General features: G+C 41.2%; 1 protein-coding gene across 5 annotated transcripts in view; it reads left to right on the top strand.

Moving 5' to 3' along the window:
* Positions 1-21,397, top strand: part of HSF2BP (heat shock transcription factor 2 binding protein) — a 31,653-nt gene extending 10,256 nt beyond the window's left edge. For 3 of the 5 annotated variants that reach the window (XM_023924190.2, XM_023924199.2, XM_023924207.2), the window contains exons 4-8: positions 1,358-1,507; positions 5,377-5,515; positions 6,879-6,996; positions 11,461-11,564; positions 20,696-21,397. In XM_023924190.2, coding sequence (XP_023779958.1) covers positions 1,358-1,507; positions 5,377-5,515; positions 6,879-6,996; positions 11,461-11,564; positions 20,696-20,904 — 720 coding nt within the window. In that variant the 3' untranslated portion in view covers positions 20,905-21,397. The remainder of the gene's footprint in view (positions 1-1,357; positions 1,508-5,376; positions 5,516-6,878; positions 6,997-11,460; positions 11,565-20,695) is intronic. The other 2 variants (XM_086879618.1, XM_086879617.1) reach the window with 1 other exon arrangement.
* The last annotated feature ends 3,626 nt before the right edge of the window (positions 21,398-25,023 follow it).

The following is a 25,023-nucleotide window of genomic DNA, read 5'->3' as shown; positions in this document are numbered from 1 at the left end:
ACCCTCAACATGAAGCACTGAGGTGAACCCCAAAAAGCAACAAGGTACTTAAAGTCTTGATGACAAAACATGGTTGAAAGTCTTGTTCTGTTTAGTTGCTTTCAAAATTGACATAGAAAAGATTCCTTCTCATTTCCCCATACTTCATCCTGACAAACACATTGGGAAGGCTGAGCTGAGGAAGGTGCTTTCTGCAGTGCATTTGAAAATACCATGTCTGTAAATGGGCAAAGCAAGAGCCTTCTGGTTTTTGACATTGTGCAATCTGTGATTCTCTCTCTTTTAATACTTGAATTAGCATCATTTTTCTGGCCTGGCCTTGGTCTTTCCCTGCAGCACTGTCTAATACCACCCTACCTGGGGTTAGTTGGGAGCCCCCACCCACCCTGAGACATGGACTGCAAAATCCCTGCCTTGATCTCACTGGCTTTAAACTGAGAAGTGCAGCAGCTTTGCTACTCCTGTGGCAGCTGGTAGAAAGCTAGTGAGACCTAGAATCCTGCCCAATTCCATGATACTCTTCTAGCCAGCTTCCCATGTGATTGGAAAAATGTACTGCCAAATGGAAGTTGTGCTCTGGTTCTGTAGGGTTGATTTGTTCTGTCTTTATGCTTTGTGGCAAGATCCACTCAGCAGCTCACTTAAGTGGTCACAGAATCATTGTGTCACACAACAGTTTGGGTTGGAAGGGATTTTGGAGTTGTGTTACCTCATTCCATCCCCACTGCTGTGGGCAGGGACGACTTTTACTAGATCAGGTTGCTCAGAACCTCATGGATGCACAGTGGTGCCTCGGCTTTCTTGCAATGGAAGGTCCTACAAACTTCAAACCTTAGGTGTGTTTTTTGGGGACTCTGTCTTGCTTTGCCACTGCTGCTCAGGACTACGCTGACAGAAAAGAGTTGGAAGAGAAACATTTTTTATCCTAGGTATCCAGCAACTTTCCATGCTGGCTAGAGCAGATGCCTTTTTTGAAAAAAAACCCCTCCCCTCCTGTAAGATGTTTCCTCTATCTTTTGGAAGGTGTCAGGGAATGCTGGCCCCTGATGCTGAAATCCCCTCTCTCTTGAAGAGACATGGAGCTGTTTGCTCAGGGGGAGGTGTCTCCTATCAGGCTTCTCTAGGTGCCACTCAGTCTCAGTGGGTCACTTGGCTTGACCTTGTGGACAGTTCCTGGTTTCTTTCAGCCTGCACTACTTAGAGACCGCTCAGGAGAGAAGGAACATGTGTGCAACTGCTCTGGGTTACCCTCCATTTCAGAGAGGGCCATGATTGTGTTTCTTGTTCTGACCCCCTAGCCTAGAAACTTGGTGTGGGAGATATGAAGTGCAACCAAAATTTCCTTACGCTGTTCCAGGAGAAGCTGGACCTGCGGCAGCAGCTGAGCGAGGCCAAGCAGCAGCTCCTGCAGCAGGCAGAGTATTGCACAGAGATGGGAGCAGCCGTGTGCACCTTGCTCTGGGGGGTGTCCAGCAATGAGGAGGCTGTGAAATCCATTCTAGGAGGAGTAAGTATGGCAGGTGAATACTGACCCCTGGGAGTGCTCTCAGGCCTATGAAACAAGGACCTTTAAAATAAGTGCTCTGCTGTGGAACACACTTTAAGGATGTATTTCAGAAGCTGTCTGGACAGCAAAAGTGTTTTCTGGTTTTCCTGTTCTTTGGGAACCATCCATTTTTGTTTTAGAAGCATTGGAGCTGTGAAGTGTTATGAATAAATGCAGTAATTATTTCTTTTGTTACAAATGAGGGTTATCTGTTTTCCACCACACACAGTTAAACTGGAAGCAAGGCTACAGTTAGCACAATGTAAATATCTTCACAAGCTAACAGGAGGACAGAATAGTTCCTGGGCACATGCAGGAGTTTCCATGCCTGTGGAGAGCTTGGAGGAGCTATTTCCGTGGAGAAAAGATAGATCTGTTGATTCCCAACTTTAAATCTCTCTGCTGCCTTAATACGTGAATGACTCTTGGAAAGTCTTGGAACTCTTCAGAGATCCTCACTGCTCGTGGATCATATTAAATCATCAATGTTAAACATTGGCAAGTAGATTATTTGAAAAAAACAACAATAATAACAAACCACAAAACCAAAAGAACAACAGTTAATGACAGTAGTAATATTGCAGCTATCACTATTTCACTGCCAAGTGCAGCTGATGGAATTAGGAGGGACTAGGGCAACAGGCCTGATAAAAATACGATTTTCATTCTTGACACAGCCAGCATGAGGAGGAATTGCTGTATTTAATCTGAATGAACTGATGCCACAGTTTCTTTTGCCTTGATTTTCAGCAGCATAATGAACAACTGTGTGAATAGGATTAGTTCATTATAGTAAGTGGTAAACCAATGTGTTTGTAAGAATTGTTCTAGTTGGATGTTCCAAAATACAATTACAACTTTATATTGGATATTAGAAAGCTGTACAGTGGTGCCTTATTAATGATAACTTCTGATGTTTCCAGATACAAGCAGCAGCAGTTACTAGGGAAAACATCTGTAAAGCACTTTATAAAGCAGTTAAAATTTATAGAACAAGGCTGGTTGTTGAAAGCAGTCTTAAGTATTAATATTCAGTTGAATTAGTTAAAAACAAAACTGTTGCCTGAAGATTTGTTTGAAGGTAAAAAACCCAACTGTGAAGATGCAATACTTTGGGAGTTAGGTTGGTTTGAAATGCAAAATACTTCTAGTCATTTCTGCAATCATTAAAGCCTGTTGAGCTGCTGTACTTCTGGTGAAGATGAGAGCAACATTTGGGGGCATCATTTTCTTGAGATGGTAAGAAACGTGCCTGGGCTTATGACAAGACTCCTAGGAAAAGCATAAATGGATTGTGTGGCATAGTGTCAACCACAGATTGCAACTGGCAGTGAGTCAGGTCATTAAAAGATGATGGAGATTTGTCATACGACATATTTGGTTTGGGTTATTTTGGGACAAGTTGTACAGCTTGTAGCTTCTTCCCTCCTCCCCTGAGAAGGTGCTGTGAACTACAGAAATGTATGAGAACATCAAGGGTGCTTTGAAACTGAAGCACATGGGGAAGGTGGCATCAATTCAGAATCATGTCGTGCCTTAGGGAACAATGCCCAAGCTTTTTTCAGTCCTTCAAGCAACACAGGAGTAGGTCTTTCTTCCAGTCCTGTAATGCAAATGGACTGAAATCATGTTAGTGACCAATATATGTTTTGTGTCCATAAGGATTGGGAAAATCAGAACTTAAGCAGCAGATTTGAAATGTGATACAGGTAGTTCTCAAGGCAGTAGGGGAGAGATGCCTGCTGGTTTTGCCCATGTTCCTGGAGAGAATTTGAAGAGGCATCCAGAGAAGCATCATGAGAGAGTTTTCAAGGTTTCCTACCTGCAGCTACCAAAAAAAGAAGTAAATTAATTCCCATGAGATTGTTTTGGACGTCTTTCAAAAAGCTTCAGTTAGATATGACAGGCTTCTCACATGGAAATACAACCTGGAAGTTTGATTTCAGAACAGCATCAAGGCTTGCTTCAACTTGAGAAATTTTTGATCCTACAAGGTGTTTTGCTACTTCAGTTGTCTGATACAGTGACAAATGACTTCATGTTTTGTGGCAGCAATTTTTTCATGTTACCTGGAGCTTTCACACAGGATTTCCACAGACAGCAGAGGGTTCATTGCACCATCTGAGCTCAAGCATCTTAATGGCTGCTTTCAGAACTGGCCTTATCTCAACGTGTGTGGGTGAGACATTCTTCAGTCCCATGAAAATGCCGTCAAGTTAATAAGAGATTGTGCAGAGTGTGCAGTGTTTGCTATTTATAAACCTGATGGGTTTCTGCTGGAGCTCAGCACTAGTTAAGCAGTGGCTGTCTGGAAAGGAGGATCAGCAGAGAGGACACCAGTGAAACTTCAAGAGGTTGGCAGATGGAAGATTTCTTCTGTTTTCTGTGCAGCATACCAACTTCTCAGAGTGCTTAGTACCTTCATGTTCCCATGTGAATATGTATTTTCATAATGACTTGTTGGGCTCCTCATTTTCTCTCACACCCCCTTGCTTCTGGAGCTATAGTCAGTGCTTGTGTTAAAACTCCTGTCTTTGAGGAGTGGTGTCCATATAAAAACTACATCCAGCACATGCACTTACCTTCCTCCTCTTGCTCCATGATCCCTTCATTCCTGTTCTGGGGCCACAGCATCATTTGTGAAGATACTGTGTTGACTGAGCCTGCTTTTTGTCCCCTCTTGCTGAAGTCACCCCACAGGAACGATACATCTTTAATGTGGTGAATGTGCAGCAGTAGAGGAATAAATAAATGTTACCACTAGCTTTGCAACAATTTTGCAAAAGTATTAAGATTTTCAGTCACTTTACAAAATGAATAAAAGTTCAGGCATTTCTTCAACTCTCCCATTGGGTCAGTGCTGGGAATGACCAGAAATTTCAACTGCTTCATGAAACACCTGGAAAAATTATTAAAGACACTGGGAAAACCTAGCATTATGGGCTTTCTGCCACACTATTTTGGTTATGAAAGCCTTCATCCTCTGTGGGAAATAGAGTTCCAGCAAAGTTTTACTTTGTCAGAATTACCAATACACAGAAACAGGTCTCTCCATCCTTCTTTGTGGACTCTGCACCTCAGGCCAGGCTCTTTGACCAGCCCTTAGCTTTGTACCAGGTGGTGCTCCCTCAGCTGAGATACCTCCAGATGGAGCAGGATTGCAGCTGAGGGGAAAAGACTGTTCCATAATTACAGCCTGTGCTCCTGTTCCTATGCTCTGCTGTGGTGATTAATTTTTCTCACGTGATGTGGTTGACTTAAGTTCAACCTGTGACTCAGGAGAGACCTCCATTTCCTTTTCCAAAGAACTCCTGCATAACTTGTTAATCTCCATGCTGTATTGAGCAATTAATGAGTCCTATTAGGATCCATTTGAATTCTGTTTTTTTTTCCTTCATTGTTTTCTTAGGAATTTAATGCTAAGTCTCCAGTCTTCAGCTGATTTTGACAAAAGCTACTGTAGTAGACCAGGTAAATGTGAAACACCTGGTGCAACTACTGCAAAACAGAGATAATATTTTTACTTCTGATAATAAGCTTTAATTCTGCTGGTTGATTATATATAATTGTGTGCTTAGGAGGTAGATATGCTGTAGTTCAGTTTTATTAATAAATGTAGCATTGAGTAGTTTCCTGTTTTGTTCTAAGGTAATGGTTTCAAATATTAGGGGATCAAACATGTCACTCAATGAATACCTGGTATTTTCTGTTGTTTATTTGAAGTAACTGGATGTTTTAATAATTTGGAAGATTGACCAGTTTTTACTGTAGCATCTAATAATTATAGTTGCTGTAGTGTGTATAATCTTTCTTCTCCTCCATACTTGCAGAGTAAAGCAGTAAAGTTTTTCACAATCACTGCCCAGACCATGGAGAGCTTTGTGAAGTCATTAAGTGAAGACATGAAACAGCAGGATTTGGATTCTGAGGAAAATCAGTTTGTATTAGCTTTGGCAGGGATTGTAACAAGTAAGTTAGTGTTGTGTCTCAGAATAGCATTCCACACCTACTGGGAACTTGTACTGCCTCATAGAAGCTGCAGTAAATACAGCTTTTCAAAGTTAAGTTGTCAATGTTGATATCTTGGGTGACTTTCTGGTTTTCTAAAGGTCCAGCAAATTTTGTCACAGACACTTCTGGTACAGAAGTGCTCTTCAATTTCAGTTCTGTTACACTTCTGTGCTGCCTGGGACATCGTTAAGGATCAGATGGGTAGGAGCCATTGCGTTCTGAAATTCCCTGTTGCATCCCTCAGTCTGAAATGAAACAAGGACCATTGTACCAGCCTTGTGTGCTCACATTAGTTTGTACACATTGAGCAATGTACTTTGTGAATCACCAGTGATGCCAATATCTACAAGATTACAAATTGCCAATGGTGCAAATAGATCAGCCCCAGCTTAAGGCATGGACTGAGGATTTTGAAAGTGCTTAAAAAAATGGTTATTGTCAGATATGCTGCACTTTGACTGTATAAGAGAAGTAAAAGGTTATAAACCTGACTTCCATACTAAGTGGTTTTCTTTAGGGCCAGAAAATAAGTAAAAAGCCACATATCTGTTGTAGAATAATGTGCTTGGTTTGGGAAGCTGTGAGGCACAAGGTTGATACATCTGAATTTCTGTGAAACTGTAACTGTCAAAATTACACTAAAGACATGATGCAAGGTAGATGAAACAGTCAATATTGATACAAATAAATGAATCTTGAATGAACAGCTTTTCTGAATGTGGGATTTTTAGCTGTTTGGATGTCAATAAAGATAAATAAAATAAAAAAATTATTAGGTGATGCATTATGCTACTTGTACTGAGTAGGGGGCTGGTATAAGGGAAAATAATAAAGAAAAGTCTGCTTTGGAACAGTAGCCTTTGAAAATAATTTTGTCTTTTGGTTTGTGCTTGAATAATGCCACACTTCCATAGAGGCAGGAATTAACCCCTTTTTTTGGTTATGTGATGTGCCAGGTATATTGAATTGAGTGGTTGTAAAACTCTGCAATCCTGTTCCTTTAAAGTGGAACCTATAATGGTCAGCTTTGTTTCAGTCACACATTACCTGTGGATGAATATAGCCTTTTGTTTCACAATTTACTGTGCTGCTATTGGGACACTGGGCATTTTGAATAAATGCTTTGGTTGTCAATGCAGAATTTTGAAGGAGCTTGACCAATGTTTGTTGTTCAATATTTGCTGTACAGCCTAATGTAGTCTGAGGTTTATATCAATGCCATAGTTCATTCTTCACAACTGACCTATCTTTTTAGTGGTCCTGATAATTAGCATAAACTTCTGTTTGAAACATGATTTTTGGTGATGTTTTGTGCTTTCAGATGTGGCTGCGCTGGCGTGTGGCCGTGAGTTCCTGGTCAGTTCCAGTCGGGAATTACTGGACACGATGATGCATCTCCTGGGAGACATGAAGCCAGGACTCTGTAACAAATTTAAAGTGTATGTTGACTTTTTTGCCCCTTTCAGGTGAAATGCATTATCTTGCAGTGCAGTTCAAGTGATGACAGCAGTTTTCCCACTCTCCCATTATCCCTTTCCTGGAGAGGAAACATAATTTTTGGAAGTTCTTTTCCCAGTATCATTCCTTGCAGATATACTAGGGTTGACTACAAAATTCTATTCAGGTTTTGTGTCTCTTGGGAAGTCTCTTTAGCACCATAATATTGTAAAGGTGAGCAGGGGTGCCCTCTTCTAGCTTGGGAGGGGGTCATGAGTTTGGCATGAAGTAAGGAGGGTGTGAGGTCAAGTTTTACAACAGAGAAGATGTGGGAAATGTGAACTCATTTTTATTCCCTTCTGATATGAAGTGTAAAATGTCACATGTCCTTAGTGAAGAAAATGACTTATGGATCTGCTAAGAGCAAAAATGAAATCATTTCAGGCTCTTTAGCAGCCAGACTCACCACGCACTTCAGTTTGTAAGACACAATGCCTGTAAAGTGACCTTGCAATACAGCTTTAAAGGCAAGGCCCTGTTACACAGTTCAGCTACTGTAAAAGTGCTTTTAAGCTGATGGAGAGATTAAATAAACAATTGTCTTTGCCTTTTTCTCCAAAACCTTAAAATCCGAGGATATATGGGTTTCACTGGGCAAATTACTGTGGCTTAACAAGTGGCTCATCTGCTGAACTGTGGGCACTGGTCCTGTACACCTGGTTCATTTGTTGATGAAGGTGGTTTGAGCCACTGTGGTGGTTTTTTGATAAATACACAAACAATTTATGCCCCAGGTAGCTGTCCCAGCTCAGCTGACAAACAGCAGCTCTGTCAGCTACAGTAACCTGACCACATCCAGGCACACATTTAAGCAGGTTGGATGTGATAGTCATGAAAGCAGGCTTGGTCTTCACTTTGGAGAGGTTTTACCTTGCCTAACCTCAGCTGTCAGAGAGGGGGATGTCAGGAATTTGCTGACTGGGCTCCTTCCCACAGTCACTGGGAGGAGATGGTGCTGTCAGGTGATTGCTCGTGTGAGGGGGAGCAAGTTGTCCTCTGGAGGAGTTTGCCTTTCCATGTTGGGTGGTGAGGGGAAAGCTGAACAGCTTGTGCTGCAGATAGTGACTTGATGATTTGAGATCAGTTATTTACTCTGTCAAGCTTTGGGATTGAAGGTCAGTGCTAGGGTTTTTTTGATAACATCCCAACTGAAAGAATTGTGTGAGAAGCTCAGTTTATGAAAGAAAAGGTAATTTGTGCCTTCATGTGTATAAAAACATCAAGCCAAACAAACAAACAGAAAAAACAACACTGGAAAGGGAATCCATACTGTTTCAGAATCTGTAAATGGGATAAAAAAAGAGGACTTTGAGAGGAGGAGGGAAGATGTTCCTCTGAATTTCAGGTGGATATATGTCTAGGGTCCAGATAAGCTATTAAATTATAAACTATTATGGATCATTTAATATTGTATTAATGTGACTGGTTTTGAGACCCTTTCTTTTGAGTTTATATCTTAGGTTGCTTGTTATTATGCTTCAAAATCTGCCTGCTTTGCAGAAGAGTTACCCAGGGTGGTGTAAAGTTGGCTGCCAATACAGCACTGCTGGTAAAATATCCACAGAGCAATCCCATGAGGTGGCAAGGAATTCAACAGGGGCCAGCTTTGTAGGCTAACAAATGGAGGGAGGCTTGGATAAGAGGTTGCTCAAGGTGGTTGATAAGTGAGAAGTATTAAACATGTGATGCAATAGCTTGAATGCAGTGCAGTGATGATATTTTCTGATATCCCACAGAACCAACATTTTTTTTTCCTTACTTTGAACTTGCCATTGGATAAAAAAAAAATAAAAAATTGCTGTATGCTGACATTACAGCAAATGCCAGAAAGGACATTTCTTCATGGCCTTGTCAGAGAATGAAGTAGCCTAATTTGCTCAAATGTTTTAGTGCAAAATGTTTCCCTTTGTTTATCTTTCATGTCCATAGTAAAAAAAAAAAGTCCTTTTTTTTTTAATGATCTCTGTATGTGTCTTGCCACTGTTCAGTTTGAAGAACCTGTTACTAACTAACACTAGATTTTTCTCTTATCCTTTTGGGGAGTTTACAGAAAAGAAGGGTTTTGGGGGGTTGGTTGATTTGTTTTTAAATTGTTCTTTGCATGTAAGGTTTTTTAGCTGCTGGTTAACCTTAATCAGCATTTTCATAAGCAGATGTTTCAGAAGAACTCCCTTTTCTCCTCCCATAGGAAACATAAGCCAGGACAAAATGAAAGACAACTGTGAGACAAGGATACAAAGGTTGCCATAAATTCTAGTGCTGTTTCAAAGTTAGGTGAAGATGGACTCCAGAATCATGATAAATAATGTTTACAGATACATTTATATACAGATACGTTTTTAAAACTGCACCTCACAGATGAAAATGTCTATTCATTATTCTGGAAATGCAGTTTATTAAAGCATCACCGTGGTGTTACATGGGAGGACATCAACTTGCAATTCAATCAGTTGAAGAAAAGTTTAGCTTTTAATTTTAAATGCTATGGTTGGCTTTTGCTTAGTTCTGAGGTTTTATTATTATTTTCTATCTTCTATGTTCAAAAATATTTTTCATTGCTGTGTTACAAATCATGGGAAACTGTGAGTCCAGTTCTACACCCAGCAGTATCAAAGTGAGCTGATAAAGAGAGGAGTTCTCTTTTCTAGTTCTAGCAGTCCTGTGTTCTATTTGGATGAATATATAAACAAAAAAATTACAGGGAGAACCTGTCACTTACTCCAAAATTGCTGTGATATCCACTATAGTCTATGAGTATGGGATAAAATATATCCCAGGCATCAACCTGAGCGCTGAGACTGAAATCTCAGGGGTGTCCTTGCCTTTCTGAAATAGCAGATGTGAAAGACTTTAGGTTTCCTTCTCACTGGTGTAGGGTTTGTTCAATGTTAGTAATTGCTACAGTCAATAAACATTTACATAATTGTTTGTGGCTATAATTAAATGGTTAAGAATATGCAACTTTGCTTTTGTGGCAGTTGAACGTAGCCAGTAAAGAGAGATATTTAAACATAATAGTATATTTTATGTACTAATCCCATGTATTAACAAGACAAGAGGGAGCTTTAGCTGTGCATTTAGTTCTAGATTTTAAAGAAAGCATTGACAGATATAGTAGTACAAGATGTTAATTAAATTTGGCTTGTCTAAGTAGGAAGATTATGAAATGCATAATTAAGACTCACTCCACATTTTAGAAAAAAACCACCTGAAAGTATTGTTTATCCAGTAATCAGTAATTTGTGTCAGGTTTACTTCAATGAGCACTTCTGCAATTATTATTGCAAGAAATACTTATAAAAATGTGCTGATACTGGAGATAAAGGTGGTTATAAAGGGCCTGGAAATGCACCTCTGTTGTGCCTAGGTGAATGTGTTTAATTAAATATGCTGTTATATATTAATATGCCACTACATTGGCTTGTGGGGTATTCCAACACTCCAAAAACCTCAGCACTTCCCTGGATCACCACCACCAGTCCCTGCACAAAGCAAACAAGTGAAATAAAAATACAAACACAGCAGTGCCTTTTTACGTCACTTTATTTCTAACTGCAAATGTCAAACAGATTAAGGGTGCAAGACATTCTCAAGAAATGTTAACATTGCCATTATAAGATGATGGGTTATTGATCATTTCCATTCTGGCTGATTATAGGTAGTGTTGTGCTCTTTTGTCAGGGCTTGTTCTGGAAGCCCAGAGAGCTGGCTGAAAAGCAATGTATGAGCTTTACCAGCTGCAGTTTCAGATCCAGAGCACCTCTCCCTGCTTGGCAGTGGCAACTGGTGCAGTAAATTTAATAAATGTGCTCTTCCTTCTTTCTCCTCCTTAATAACCAAGGTGATCAAACTCAGAGCACATAAATGACACCTCTTAAAATTTGGTTTAGCCTGCAGCGGGTCACTGCCTTTTTCTGCTTTCTGAAAGTGTCCACAAAGTATCCAAAAGTCTGCTGGTGGCATAGGAGCTTAAACCACGAGACCTTGTTTGAGAATTGGATGTGAGGTGTGAAGTGCATTTGGAATTACCAATTCCCTTTTGTTTGGACATGGTGGCAGTGCAGTGACATGCAGGTTTATCTCAGGCATGAGGGAGAGCAGTAGCCAAGCTGGCTCCAGAGCAGAGAACATTCCAGGCCCTCCCTGGGACCTTCTTACTCTTTTCCTTGTGTTTGTAATATGTGATTTAACAGTAGGAACAAAGGTTTGCACAGCATGGCTTGTATATATATATATAAATTGAGATTTCTCTCTGTTACCAAAATATAAATTATTAGCACAGGAATATTTATATAATTTGATGCAGATAATAATCTGCATCAGTACATGTTTGACACAAATGTCAAAAGTTGCTGAAGCATGCAAAGAAATCAAAGGCTCTCACATCTTCTTTCTTTCAATTCTAGGCTAATGCTAATGTCACTTTACAATGTGAGTATCAACTTAAGAGGCTTGAAGTACATCAGTGAAAGTCCAGGTTTTATTCCCCTGCTTTGGTGGCTGTTGAATGGTAAGTTGCTCTAAGAACCTGGTGAACTGTGACTTTCAAGATTTTGTAGATTTGCAATAGATGTTGCAAATAACAAAGCAGAAATTTATATCTGTAACCTGATTAGCTGATATTAGAATAAAAGTAAACATAAAGGACAAATAGCTGGAGGGCAAAGATGTGCATTTCCCACAGAATTTTTGCCACTGTATGTAATATTCCATTAATGTAAAGTTTTAGGGTGGTAGATTTAAGAATAGGGATTGGAGAAATTTGATGGAGTGATTTATAAAAACAGCCACTTGTGTCTTCACATACAAACTTTAAAATAAACCTTAAGGGGAAACTACATATCTGTTCACTACAGTGAACAAAGGAAAATGTACACATTTGGGGGGAGGAAGCCAAGTCTGTAATTTCACTGACCCATTGCAAAAGTGTCTCTTTCTGAAGAGAGGCCTTGTGCTCTAGTAGGACTTGGGGCTCCAGGGCTGGAGAACTATTCCCAGCTATGCCTTTGGCCAGTGCAGGACTCCAAGGACGTCAAGGACTTGTGTTGTCACTGTCAGGAACATGAGTGACATCAAGGCTCTGCTCTTTGGGAGGCTTCAAATCCCTGTGCAGGAGCCAGCAGGGATTGACGTTGCCAGTGTGCGTTGGACTGGGCTGGCAGCTGTGTGCACAGCTTGTGAGGGACAGCAGGGGGACAGAGCTGTGACACTGCCCTGCCTGGGCTTTCTCAAGATTTATGAGGAGATTTTGGTGTGCAGATAGGACTGGGGAGGTTAATTATCCTTCTGTGCTGCTAAAGCCCTGCTAAGGTACGACTGCTAAATACTTGGAGCAGCTGAAATGAGAGAGATTGCATCTGCTTTTTCCAGACCTTATTTTGATGCTGATTTTTTGAAAAAGCTTTGGTTAGGGTTGGTAAACTGAAAGCTATTTGTATAGCTCATGGTTCCTTTAATTATTTTACAGAAAATGTAGCTGCTCAAGCTTTTCATCAAATAATTTCCTGCTGTGGAATGCCACAGGCTCTCTCTTCCAAGGTCTCAGGAAATTAAGTAATCCTTGTAAGGGAAAACACCATTTCTATAGGAGTTTTTAATATATTTTGATAAAAAATGGGATCCTCAGAGAACATCAAATACATGGTCCTTTGTTCAGCTGTGTTTTGAAATTTTACACATCTTAGTCCAGGTTTTCCTTTAATTCATGATGGCTAATATTATATATATAAGTTGTTCTAGCAAAAAATACCAACCCAAAACATGCTCAAAGAATCCTGTCAGACTATGAGTTCACAAATATGCCCTTCCAATTGTTGTGATAAAACAAAAAATATAACAATTTGATGCAGTCTGTTGTCTGAAAAAGGTTCATAGGTCAAATAAGAGGATGAAATGGGCAACATTTATAATTAATTTGCAGCTACTAATGGAAACAAGAAATGGAAAGGCTACTCTGCAATTTGGAAGTGCTAATTGTTTATGGCTGGGTTGTAGAAAGAAGATGATCATGGCTAATTCCTTGACTTTTTGATAATAAACTTCTCCAGTTACAGCAAAGGAGGAAGGTTTTCAGATAATGCAGTTCTGCAGGTTCAGATTCCTTTGGAGGAAGTCTGCTTTCTGTCAAGAGAGAGCTGACTGGTTTGGGTATCAGATGAGGGGTCAGATCCAAGACCCGATCTTGTTCCCATCATTTTGTGTGAGATCTCTGTAGTTTTCCAACGTTTAACCTATTTCTAAATGTCTCTACTTGGAAAATTCAGCAGCTTCCTCCCACTTTTACTCCTCTCCTCTTTCCCTGACCAGCATCTTCATGTTCTGCTAGCCAAGATTCAGCTCATAAACACCTGGAGCTGCTACATTATAAGGTCTTGTTTTTTCCATGCAGGAGAGTAGAGCACTACCCTGTGCTGGCAGAGTATCCTGGATGTTCTGCCTGCCTGCAGGAAGCTTCTTCAAAGCCTGTTTTGTTTAAGGCTTATGACATGACTCAGCTTTCCAGTTTTGTATGCTTTTATCACCATTCCCACTAAGAGAGGCCCCAGAAATCATCCTCTGATATTTTTTTTTATTTTCAGAGAATCATCCTGTTTGCTTTTCCATTGTCAGTCTCCAAAGGTCCATGGCCTAAGCCTATATGCATCAGCCCATCTTTCTTCCATTTGTATGCAGCTGATAAATCCCTCACATTCCTTCTCTGAGTTCTCAGTCTCTGCCCATCCTTGTTCCCTAAAGAAAAATATCCTTCCCATTAAATGAAGAGAGCAAATAATTGACTTGATTGTCTTTATTTCCCCTTCTTGTATTTGAAGCAAAGATGGATTTGATTCAAGTTGCCTCACAGAATTTTTGAAGAGGCAGAAACATGCCTTGATGTTGAATACACTGATTGGAAGAGATAGAAGGGAAAAAAATCTATTAAAGGTTCCTAGTGCAGTAAGAATGTTAACAGCAAACTGTCCTACTGTCTTTGGGAAACTTGGATGAGCTGGTGTGACTTCATGTTCACTAACAAGAATTCTTAATAGATCTTTCTGCTGAAGGCTTTACTGATCATAGGAGAAAACCAAATGTTTGACATAATTTTCGAAGATAATTCAGGTCTCTGTAGTTTAATACTTCATGAAGTGGACTGTCTTTTTCTTCCTATGTTTTCTGCCAGTTTTAAACCTTCTAAATGATGGACACCCTTTAATAACCAACACAGATCACTAAATCTTCTGTGTAGGTATCAGCTGTGCCTGCCTACACCTTCCCAGCCTGGTGCCAGCATAAAGCACATGAATGATGACTCAGATTTCTGTCTGTGGAGCAGCTTGTGGGATCAATGGAGTTCTCCTCTTGTGGAGCACCATGTGTTTGCAGAGCAGCTGTTCCCATCTTGGACAAAATAGGCAGCTTTAGTTTCCTCCATCAGCTGCTATCCCTGTGCTGGTGTCCTGGCTGAGGGTTTCACATAACTTTCAGATTTAAAGAAGCCCTGTCCTCAGCCACAGAAAAAGAAGCCTGTATCATATTGAGTGGAAATCCACCTGAGATTTGTCAGTATTTTTTTTCTGGTGTTTTCCATCTAAAGATGCAATAAGACCTCCACTCTGTAACTCCCAAAGAAGTGGATTGAAACATTACTTTACCAAGGATCTCTTGAAGTATAAGAACTAACAATCAGCTCAGGTATTAATATTAAAGACTAAATTATTTTTCATTTTTTATCATTCAGAACATTTGCCAACAAATGAGAGCTGGAGAAAAGGTGTCTAGGCTCTTCTCTACTTTCTCTGTTTGGTTGAGGTTTTTTGGTTGGTTGGGTTTTTTTAACATTGTGTGTCTTTATTTTCTCTTCTTTTCCACTTTCCTTTTCTTTGAATGCAGTTTAAAAAATTTGTCTCTTTGGATACTTGAGAAAGCATGGAATTCAGAGACACTTGGTTAGTGATACGTCTTGTCCATAGCTGGGAAATTGCTCCAGGTACTTCATTAAACAAAACACAAAAAGAGACATAGGACTAATTTTAGATCTTGCCCTTCAGTTTCCCCCACCACTGTTCCATGTGGAAATCCAACCTTGTTTATCCAAATTCTTTGCAAATTATGGTCTCTACTAGAAATGCTTGTATGAAGCACATTCTCACTTTGCTGCCTTCACCCTCAATATTTGCTTTTCATTACTAACTCTGAAGGTTTCTAATGCCTTGTTCTTCTGTCCAAATTTGTTATGGTTGTGAGAGCTTTTGAAATTTCAGGTTGTTTGCATGGCCTCATGTTTAAAAAACATCTGGACAAACAGAACCATCATATTTATAAACCGATGTCTGTATTAAAACAAATTCTGCTTCATAAATCAAAACCACTTTCAAGTGCTCAGCAATTTCATCCTCTTGTCATAGAACCATAGAATATGCTGAGTTGGAAGGGGCCCATCAGGATCATGAAGTCCAACTCCTGACCCCACAGAACATCTCAAGAATCCACCATGTGCCTGAGAATGCTCCTTGAACTCTGGCAGGCTTGGGGCTGTGACAGCTTCCCCTCCCTGGAGCTAATTCTAGTGCCCAGCCACCCCCTGTCTGAAAAACCTTCTGATACCCAGCCTAAATCTCCCCTGACTCATCTTCATGCTGTTCTTCAGATGATGAAATTAATCTTAAGGAGAGGATTGCCCTTTAAGACCACATCCATTTGGGTGAATGCAGGGATGTCAGCTCTGACGCAGAGTTCCCTGAGCCTCAGGTATCTGGGAGGCTGGAAGAGTGGCCAGGGCAAGTCTCTTGGAATGTTTGCCCTTTTCCATACTCATACTTTTCCATACTCAGCTGCTTGCCTGGATGGAGCTCTGGGCTGTCCTTGCCATCTGAGCAGGAGCTCCTTGCCCTGCCTAACAACTCATGCAAATTGATGTTCTGTGAGGAGCAGTGTTACCCAGCAGCTACAGAGCTCTGTGCAATCTCCTCTTCATTCTCATCCCCTCAGTAGTGGCCAGGCAAATTGTGATTGAATTGCTGCTTCAGTTTGAATCCTGGGAGTCTCTCTCAAGGATTTCCCTGAGAAAAGTATGACAAACATGTCTGTAGGAGAGTAGGGAATTCTCCTTAGCTGAACTCCATGTGGGAGCAGCCACCCAACCAGGAAGGAGCTGACAGAAACCCAGCTGGAATATAGGAGCTGTGGCAGAAATATTGCAGAGAGAAAGTGCATTTGTTTCTGTAAGAATTGCAGCAGCAAAGCTTGGTCTTTTTTTCTACTTTGGTGTTCTCCCTGCTTCTTCCCCTCAGAGCATCTTTACCACAACATTTCTTGTCTCCTCAGACCTATCAACAGTATCGAAATGTCTGGAAAATTCTGCTGCTGCAGGTGCTGCCTCAGCCTTGCCAGCATTGGCAATGTAAAAGGATCTTACAGGGGGAAGCCCTGGCCGTGGCTGGCTCTGTTGGATATGCTGTGAGCACAGATAGTCTGACAGGCTCATTATAAGGAAAGACTGAGAGGCAGATTGCTCCTTCCTGCTGGAATCAGACAGGAATTGAATTGAATAATACCTACAGCAGTGGTGAGAAGCTTTTGAAATGATAAAGTCATGGAATAGTTTAAATTGGAAGGAATCTTAAAGAGCATCTCATTGCAACCCCCCCTTCTGTAGGAAGGGACATCCTTCCACTAGACCAAGCTGCTCAGAAGTCCATGCAACCTGAATTTGAACACTTCCAGGGGTGAGGTATCCACAGCTCCTTTGGTCAACCTGTGCCAGTGCCTTATCGCACACATAGTGAGGAATTTCTTCCTAATATTTAATCTAACCATCCCCTCTTCCAGTTTTAAGCCATTGCCCCTTGTCCTGTCACGTTTCTTTGTACAAGGTCCCTCTCCAGCTCTCTTGTAGCTCCTTTAGGCACTGGAAGAAGCTTTAAGGTTTCTCTGTAGCCTTCTCCAGGCTCCCCAGCTCTCAGCCTGTCTCTATAGCAGAGGTGCCCCAGCCCTCTGATCATCATAATGTCCCTCCTCTGGACTCATTCCAGCAGATCCATGTCTTCCTTATACTGTGAGCTCTGGGGCTGGTGGCAGCTCTGCAGGTGAGGTCTCACCCGAGCGAGGCAGAGGGGCAGACTTGCCCACGGTGCTTTGGATGCAGCCCAGGACACCTTTGGCTTTCTGGGCTGTCAGTGCACATGGCCAGCTCATATCCAGCCTCTCATCCACCAACACCCCTGAGTTCTTCTCCTCAGGGCTGCTCTCAGTCTCCCAGCCGGTACTTGTGCTTGGAATTGCCCCAACCCATGTGCAGGACCTTGCACTTGGCCTTGTGAACTTCTGTGCTCTTGTACACAGGCACAGCTGTAAGCAGTGTGCTGGCAATAAATCTTGCATTCAGGTGGCCAGGGGATGGTGTGGCCACGTGTAAATTGAGTTCACACAACTCTGAGCCAATTGTGGATAAGCTGTTCAGCATTGATGTAATGCAATTACTTAAATACTGCTGTAGGGGACAGTTCATCTGAGAGCCTGGTGCTAATGACAGATGTGACTAAAATCCATCCACGTTATCAGCTGCCTTTTGTCAGTGACTGAAAGCCAGTGACATCAAACTGAGCTGGCAGCTTGCAGGACGTCAGCAAACTCCAGCAGTTTCAACACCTTGGTAAAATTACATCAGCGCTGTACGATGGTGATAGGTTTGTGCTATGCCTGTGATCCTGGCTGAGGCAAGCAGCTTGATTTCTCTCCCTCTTCCCCAGAAATAATGGTGATAGTTTTGAAATTGTAGTTGGAGATGTGTGTGCTGGTGGTTGGGAGGATGTGATGCACTGATTTGATTACAGCTAAAGGATTTTTTTTTGATCTTGTACAAACAAAATGTTACTCAGCTAGTGTAGAAATGACTAAATCTGGAAGCTGTTGACATAAATATAATGCTGAATAATGAAGATTCCTTACATTTCTCTGAGTGCTTTGTAGACAAGGCTTTTAGAAAACGTCCCTAATGATATTGGAGACAAGAGAAAGATTTCTCTGGTATTTTTTTTAAATCCTCTTAGGAAACATGATTATCCTCAATAAGTAGTATTCTCAAAACCACATGTAATCCTCAGGGAGTGTATTTTAAGGCATATGTATTTATTTAACTCAGAACATCTCAGAATGCATTCAAAACAATGGCAATCTGAGGTTAAATGTGTATTAAGTCATCTTCTGGTGCAGGATCATTTCCTTCCTTTGCTGGATGCCCGCGTGCCTAATCTGTTCTTCATTTGAGTGACTCAAGCTGTTGAGCTTCCCTGGCTGCTGCTGGAGATTCTTCCTAGAACCTCTCTGCTCTTACTGGAAAATGTTCTTGTTCATCAAGCTGGAAATCATTTCCTGATCTCCTACAGATCCTCATTTTCTTGGCTCCCCTGCTAAGGTTTCTCCCCTGATCGATTCTTTAATTTCTACAGCCTTTAAACACTTGCAGATAATATTAATATTGATTCCTGTAACAGTATTAATAACAAAGCTCTTTTCATCTTACATATATGAAGCTTCCCAGCAGTACTGCAAGCCATTAAAAGTATTAGTGGCTTTATTTCATGGAGGAATAATGTCACACAGAGGAAAATTGTAAATGAACTACATAGATTTCACTCCCCAAAGCTTCTTTCTTCTTACCTATTTGGGCTGTAGTTTGTGGCTGCTATTTCCAATGATTAAGTGTAGAATAATACTAAGAACAGAAAAAGGGGGAGGTGATCTGTGCAGTTGGAGCAATATATCAGGCAAAAATATAGGCATTAAAAAATACACAGTGTGGAAGGCATGGAGGCAGAAAAGGAAGGCAAGAGAGGGCAAATTCAAGGCTTCTAGTCATATTTTGATTAGGTCAGAATAAGTCTGAAAACCAAAACTTGTACCAGGTTTTTTCAAAAGGATTCACTGAAGTGTTGCTAGCCTGGAAATAGGACATAAAGTCTTGCTGTCTGTGAGGCTGAGCTGCAGCATTTCCCCAAGAGTTACAACTGCTCATCACTCAAAGTTGCACCTGCAGGTACTGCTGGAGATGATGATGGAAAGAGACTCCTTAGAGCCTTCAGCCTGGGTGTCAGCAATACTACTGGCTGTGCCATGGGTGTACAGCACTAATCACAGGACTTTTATTGATCTGACATGTTTAAAATTGTCCAGCATACCCAACAGCTAGGATTCTCGTTGCACGGAAAAGGAGAAAATGCACGTTGTTTTTTGGGTTTAGACAATACCTGTGTCCTCAGATTATAGCCCACCCTGCTGCTTTTCCAGGAGAAAGTAGAACTCCTTTCTTAAGAGGTTAACACCTGCTTATTTCCATTTATGATGGAAGATGGGGGAAGAGAGAGAGAGAGTGCCTGGCTTTTGGGTGTAGATCAGATGTCACAATCTTTAATATTGTTCTTCAGCCTTGTGCTGCTGGGAATTACTTAAAAATCCCCATCTCAGCAGTGAGTTTCATGCTGAAATCCAGAGTCTTCTTCGGTGTCCATCACATCCTGTTCTCTGGCCCCCCTGAGTGCTTTCAACCCTTATGCTTTAATGAATAATTCTCCTCAGTCCTTTTTCAGGTCACCAGTGTTACATGTGAAATAAGCCAGGAAAGGAAAGAACTTGCCTCAGCCCCACCAAATGCCTCCTCCAAGCTCAGTGCACTCTGGTTCACCACTGCACTGGTTTTATGCTCCTTCAGTGAGATTTTGGTCTCTCTGGTGATTTTGTGCTCAAAGTGATCTGAATTAATTTTCTCAACCTTTCTGCACAACCCTTTTTCAAAAGCTTGCTGAAGACTAGGTATGCTAATGAAAAACACATTAAAAATGCATGGCACGTGGGACAAATAACTGCTTCAGCTATAAAAATATATTAGATGTTTTCATTTGGAATATGCAGAATAGGGAAGTCTTTCTACCACATGCTTTTGATAAAGCTGTAAACCACTAAATGCAAATGGGCCGTTGCAAATGATTAAAATGTAATGCTCCTAATGTTTCAGTAATTAAAAATGCATTCTGTGTTCTTAGCAGTGGAGTTATTACATGTCTTCCTGGCTTAAGTCAGTCAAAGGTCTTTGCTGCATTTCCCTGGCACATTCCTGAGCAGCAGTGCTTCAATACCCATTTCAATTTTGTGCAGACTGAATTAAACACTTGGAAGGTTGATACGTGGTTGCTAGAAAGTTTTATAAAGATTAATATTTTATTGAGCTTTGAGGAAATCTGAAGCCTCATATAAAAAGAAATTAAAGAAAAGCCTAATGATTTACTGCAGATTTGATTTGTTAGTCTGTTTTTAAGTCTGAATAATCACGGGATATTGTTTGTTCATGGCAGTTTGTTCTGCTCTTAAATTGGATTGCATCCAACAGTACATCCTGGGTACTGACTGGATAAATTCAGGGTGATAAATTCCCTGCTTCACAGCAGTTTCAACATCTGGAAAATAAGAGAAAGGTTCCTGGTTATCTCTCCCTCGCAAACACTGCTGGGCAGAAGCTGCTGAGGGAGGACAAAAATGTGGTTTTCAGGTACCTACTAGAGCCAGCCAGCCACAGCCAACAGCACTGGGAATTAGGACACTTCCGTTATTCCCTGTCTGCCTGGTGGATCCTAACAAGCACTGGGTGCTTTTCTTCCCTGCTTTTAGACCCCGACACAGAGGTCTGCCTGCACGCCCTGCGCCTGCTGCAGTCGGTGCTCCTGGAGCCGGAGGTGTTGGCCAGGTCGGGCGCCGAGGTGCGCGAGACGCTGCCCTTCCAGCGCATCGTCGCCCTGTCCCAGAGCCGCAATGCAGAGCTGCAGGCGCTCGCTAAAGAACTCCTTGAGGATCTTAAAATATTTGAGTACGAAGCATAGAAGAGCTCTACGACACCAAATGCTTACGTCTTTCCTATATTTTTATGCTGCAAGAGTTGTTGGAGATGGGCTTGACTGAAAAAAACCCCTCTGCCTGAGTTCCTCTGACAGAATCCTTTTTGGGAATTCGAATTAACCCAATGAAAATTGTACTTCTTGGGTTTTAGATGCCCAGATAAAACCTTGGGTGATCTGGTAGAGATGGGACAGGCTTAATTTCTTTGAGCAGAATTTTATTGATAACGGGTTTCCAAAATGGTCTGTGGTTATTTGCTGTCTAGGTGGGGTAAAATATTCTCATTCCTTGATAACAGTTCATTGAAGCGGTAAATAATCCTTTTGGTCCATCCTTAAGAATTATTGTACTGTGAGAAAAAATCTGTTGTCTTTTCTAGCTCTTCTGTGTCAGAATGCACCCCAAGTTCCAGTTTTATTGTTATTTCTCACTTCTCTCTGTTGTAATAAAACAAAACTGAAATTCTGTAGCATGTAACAGATTCTGCTTTCAAAATCTGTATTCAGATTCACTCTTAACTGCAAGTCAGGCTGGTCTGTGGCTGCCAGGCATGCTAGAAACTGGGCTATTGTTTTTAGAAAAGCCCTGAGACTGGAAATAAATTGCTGTTGTCTGTGGTACCCATTTGTGTGCTGAAGAGGCTAAAAGGAACTGCTGCTCTGTCATGAGCAGCATCACATGCCCTCACAACCTTGGGGTTTGTTGGAGCTTCTGAGTACAGCTTGCTTACCTCAGGGGTAAATACAAACACTTGGTGCTGGATATTGGTAGAATTTATAACGTTTTTAGAAAATAATAGCACTCATTCCTGTGATGTCAGAAACAGAGCCAGTTAAGTGAGGCTATTCAAAGGAACAGCAAATGAGAAGTGCAGTGCTGTGGTAGCACCTTTTTCCATACTAAAGTTATTGCACCTCACCTGGGAATGCAGCATGTTAATAAAACACAGTGTGAACTTCAAATTACAAAAAACACAAAGTAAGCTCCATAGGATTTAAATATTATGATTGGCAGACAGCTTTAGAGGGAGAACAGTGTAAAATGTGTAAGTTAAGGTATGGGGCATCTCCCTTTAGGCTGTTTTCAGAATGATGGATGTTCAGAGTTAGAAATGTAATAAATCAGCTTGAAATTACTTGGCTCAGATGTTGCAGATGGTAACAGTCTGGCTTGGGGCTGTAAAATGAAGATTGAGATCTCACATTCCGGTGGGTTGCACGGGGTTCTGCATGTAAGCACAACACTGAACTTACCAAGCACAGATTTGTGGAAGGCTTTAAATCTTCTGTAAAGTGTGCTTTCTTTGGATTTGTTTTCTTATCTTGCTATCCTAGTTAATCCTCCTAGAGTTTAATCCTAAAGGGATCAAAATGATAATTGGTAGTTTCCTGGAATATCAACTCATGAAAGTGTTTGCTTTTAAGAAACACTGAAGGGCATAATCTACTTTGCATTGAATTATCTGCTCACAAAGGTCTTTCATCACACTTTGGAAGCCAGTAAATAACAGAAAAAAGTAGTTCTGCATGCAGAAAAGCTGATGGAGCCTCATGTCCTGTGGATCTGAGATATTTCTTGAAAATTTCCCTGCCCTTCCCAACCTGCAACTAAGACCTTCCAAGGGTCAGTGTGGTGTGCACAAGCTGGGGGTGACACAGGTGCTCACCACCAAGTCAGTAAACTGTGGTGAAGGGACAAATTCAACCATATGAGAGGGACTGGCAGTGCATCCACACCTAATTTCCATGTGAAATCTGGAAACAAAGCAATCAGGACCGTTCGTCTTAATTGCGCGTCCGCTGGCATGGTCAGCCATGCTCAAAGTGGTGATTTGAGATTCAGTTTTCCCCAGCAAGCTGCTCAGATCTGATGATAAGTTCTTTCAGTGTCTCCCAGATGACTGTTTTCAGGTGTAACTTGCCAGGACTGGCAAAGTTTTGGCTTCTTCAGAGCCAAATCATCAATGACCCACCAACCTCGAGACAACTTTTTCTGTACAAAGTGTTTCATTAAGCAAGCCTGGAAAATAAGAAAAAGTCACCTCATCTGTGAAATACAGTGTATATTTACAAATTCTGGAGAAGAAAAGTATCAGAAACATTGGAGAAGAACCTGTGTCAAACAGTTCTCTAGGAAAGTCCGTGTGTTTTCCCTAAGCTTACTTTTTCGAGGTGTTAACAATTAATTGAGTTCATGGAAGATAAAAAGACAACATTTGAGGGAAACTTATTGCAGGGAAGCAAATGCATAATACTTTTTTGCTTAGAAAAATAAGTGTCACTGTAGTAAAATGATGCTGAAACAAGGTGAGTGGATGAAAACCAGGGATAAGCCTGACCCTTTAACATTCCAGAGTACTTGTAATGTTCAAGGTTTCTCATACTTAGATGTTTTAGTGAAATTAAATGTACATTAGTAGTTACAGATGGCATAATGTGCTGCTAGGTCATTCTGCTGTTTTTCGGGTTCCTTTCTTCCCTAATCCCCCATTTGATGGGGCCTGGGACCAGCCCCTCCTGCTCCTCCACAGCTCTAGGGCTGTAAACAATTAGTTGAACCTTTTCACCATGGAGTGAAACCTGCAGCTTTCCCCACAGGAGTCTGTTACACCTCGTGCACACTCTTGGATATGTCATGGTGGGATTCTCCCAGACCCTGGCATCTGTCATATACTCTTCTGATGTGCCATAAACTGTTCTGGTGGGGGAGAACTGATCTGTTCTCTCCCACCAGCAGCATCAAGCCTTCTTTACTGTTCCTTTTTCCATCCTAAAATAGGAGGGAATCTCATGCCATGGGCTGTAGAGGAAGCCGCAGTGACTTGTTGTGATGAGATGCCAGCTATTTAGATAGCTAAAATTAGGTGAGGTGAATCCTGCCCTTTGGTGTCTATTTTGCAATAACAGATAAGAGTAAGTTTTCAGATTGCCCTACTGTTTTCAGACAGCATTTTATAATCTTGTGTGTTGATGAGCTTGAGAGATCCCTGTTGGAAAAGAGTGTCTGAAGGCCTAATTTGTCTTCATGTGGTCGGTGCTAGAAATTAGGCTATTAAGTGACTGTGGATCTCCTTTCTCCAGAAAGACATCTCTTTTTGACAGGTTATGAATAAATAAAGTCTCTGAATAGCAGAGACTCCGAAAACTCAGTGTGCCAAAGCTTTATGAAGTTGAACAATGGGTGCCGCACAGGACATGGTGTGACACAAGGGGCTGCTGCAATTAAAGACTGGTCAACATGCATTGTAAATCTCAGCTTTTATTTTGCTTCAGATTTACTTAATTCTGAAATTCAGGATCGTTAGGGAGCTTTATTGGTTTAAAGTCAAGAGTTCAGCCTGGATTGTAAAAAACACCGGCTTTGGAGTGTCGCTTTCTTTGGATCTTTTTGAAAAGTTGGGATTCTTCTGTGTAGTAATTGATTAACTGAAGTATTAATTGATTAACTCCTTTACTTGACTGTTTTGATAGCTTACAGGAGTAAAGGAAGTTCACACAATCAAAGCACAAGCTTCAGTAGCTGGGTTCAAAGTCCAGACTTATTCCAGCTTTGCCATTTCCTCTGTTGCACAATCTCAGAGTTTCAGTGGAGGAGAAAACGTGACTTTGGTGTTGCTTTGAGATTATCAGTTACTCTGGACTTCAACCCACACAACTGAAAGTAAAATTTGACTCGTAGGCTAGCCTGTCCCAAAAGATGAAAAATCTGTTTTAACAACTTGTAGAAGATAGTTCACAGTATCAGCTACACAATTAAAAGTGAACTTGGCTCCTTTCAGTCTGTATACACCATACAGAGCCCTGGAATGATGCCTGTTTGCTGATGCTCCAGGGAGATACTGGCTCTTTATAGTTGACACAGGTGGTAAACTAGAGGCAGAAGAAAAATAAATGAGGATTCCCTAAACTTCCTGCAGCTGAAGATGTTTAGCTGTGTAATGTACTGCCCCACCAGTTCTTTGTGTGCTGTCTTAGGCTGGTGTTCGGGCTGGACCACGATCTGGCTGGAAAGAAACTGGCAAACCTGAGTAGAAGCAAGCTGGTGGCTCTGTACCCTGTGCCAGGCATGCAGCAAGAGGGGTCTGGCATCTCTGAAGGGCACTG

This window comes from Cyanistes caeruleus, chromosome 3, assembly GCF_971803275.1.
Source record: "Cyanistes caeruleus chromosome 3, bCyaCae1.hap1.1, whole genome shotgun sequence".
Lineage (NCBI taxonomy): Eukaryota > Metazoa > Chordata > Aves > Passeriformes > Paridae > Cyanistes > Cyanistes caeruleus.
The sequence above is the reverse complement of the archived record's forward strand: the minus strand, read 5'-3'. Positions and strand labels throughout refer to the sequence as shown.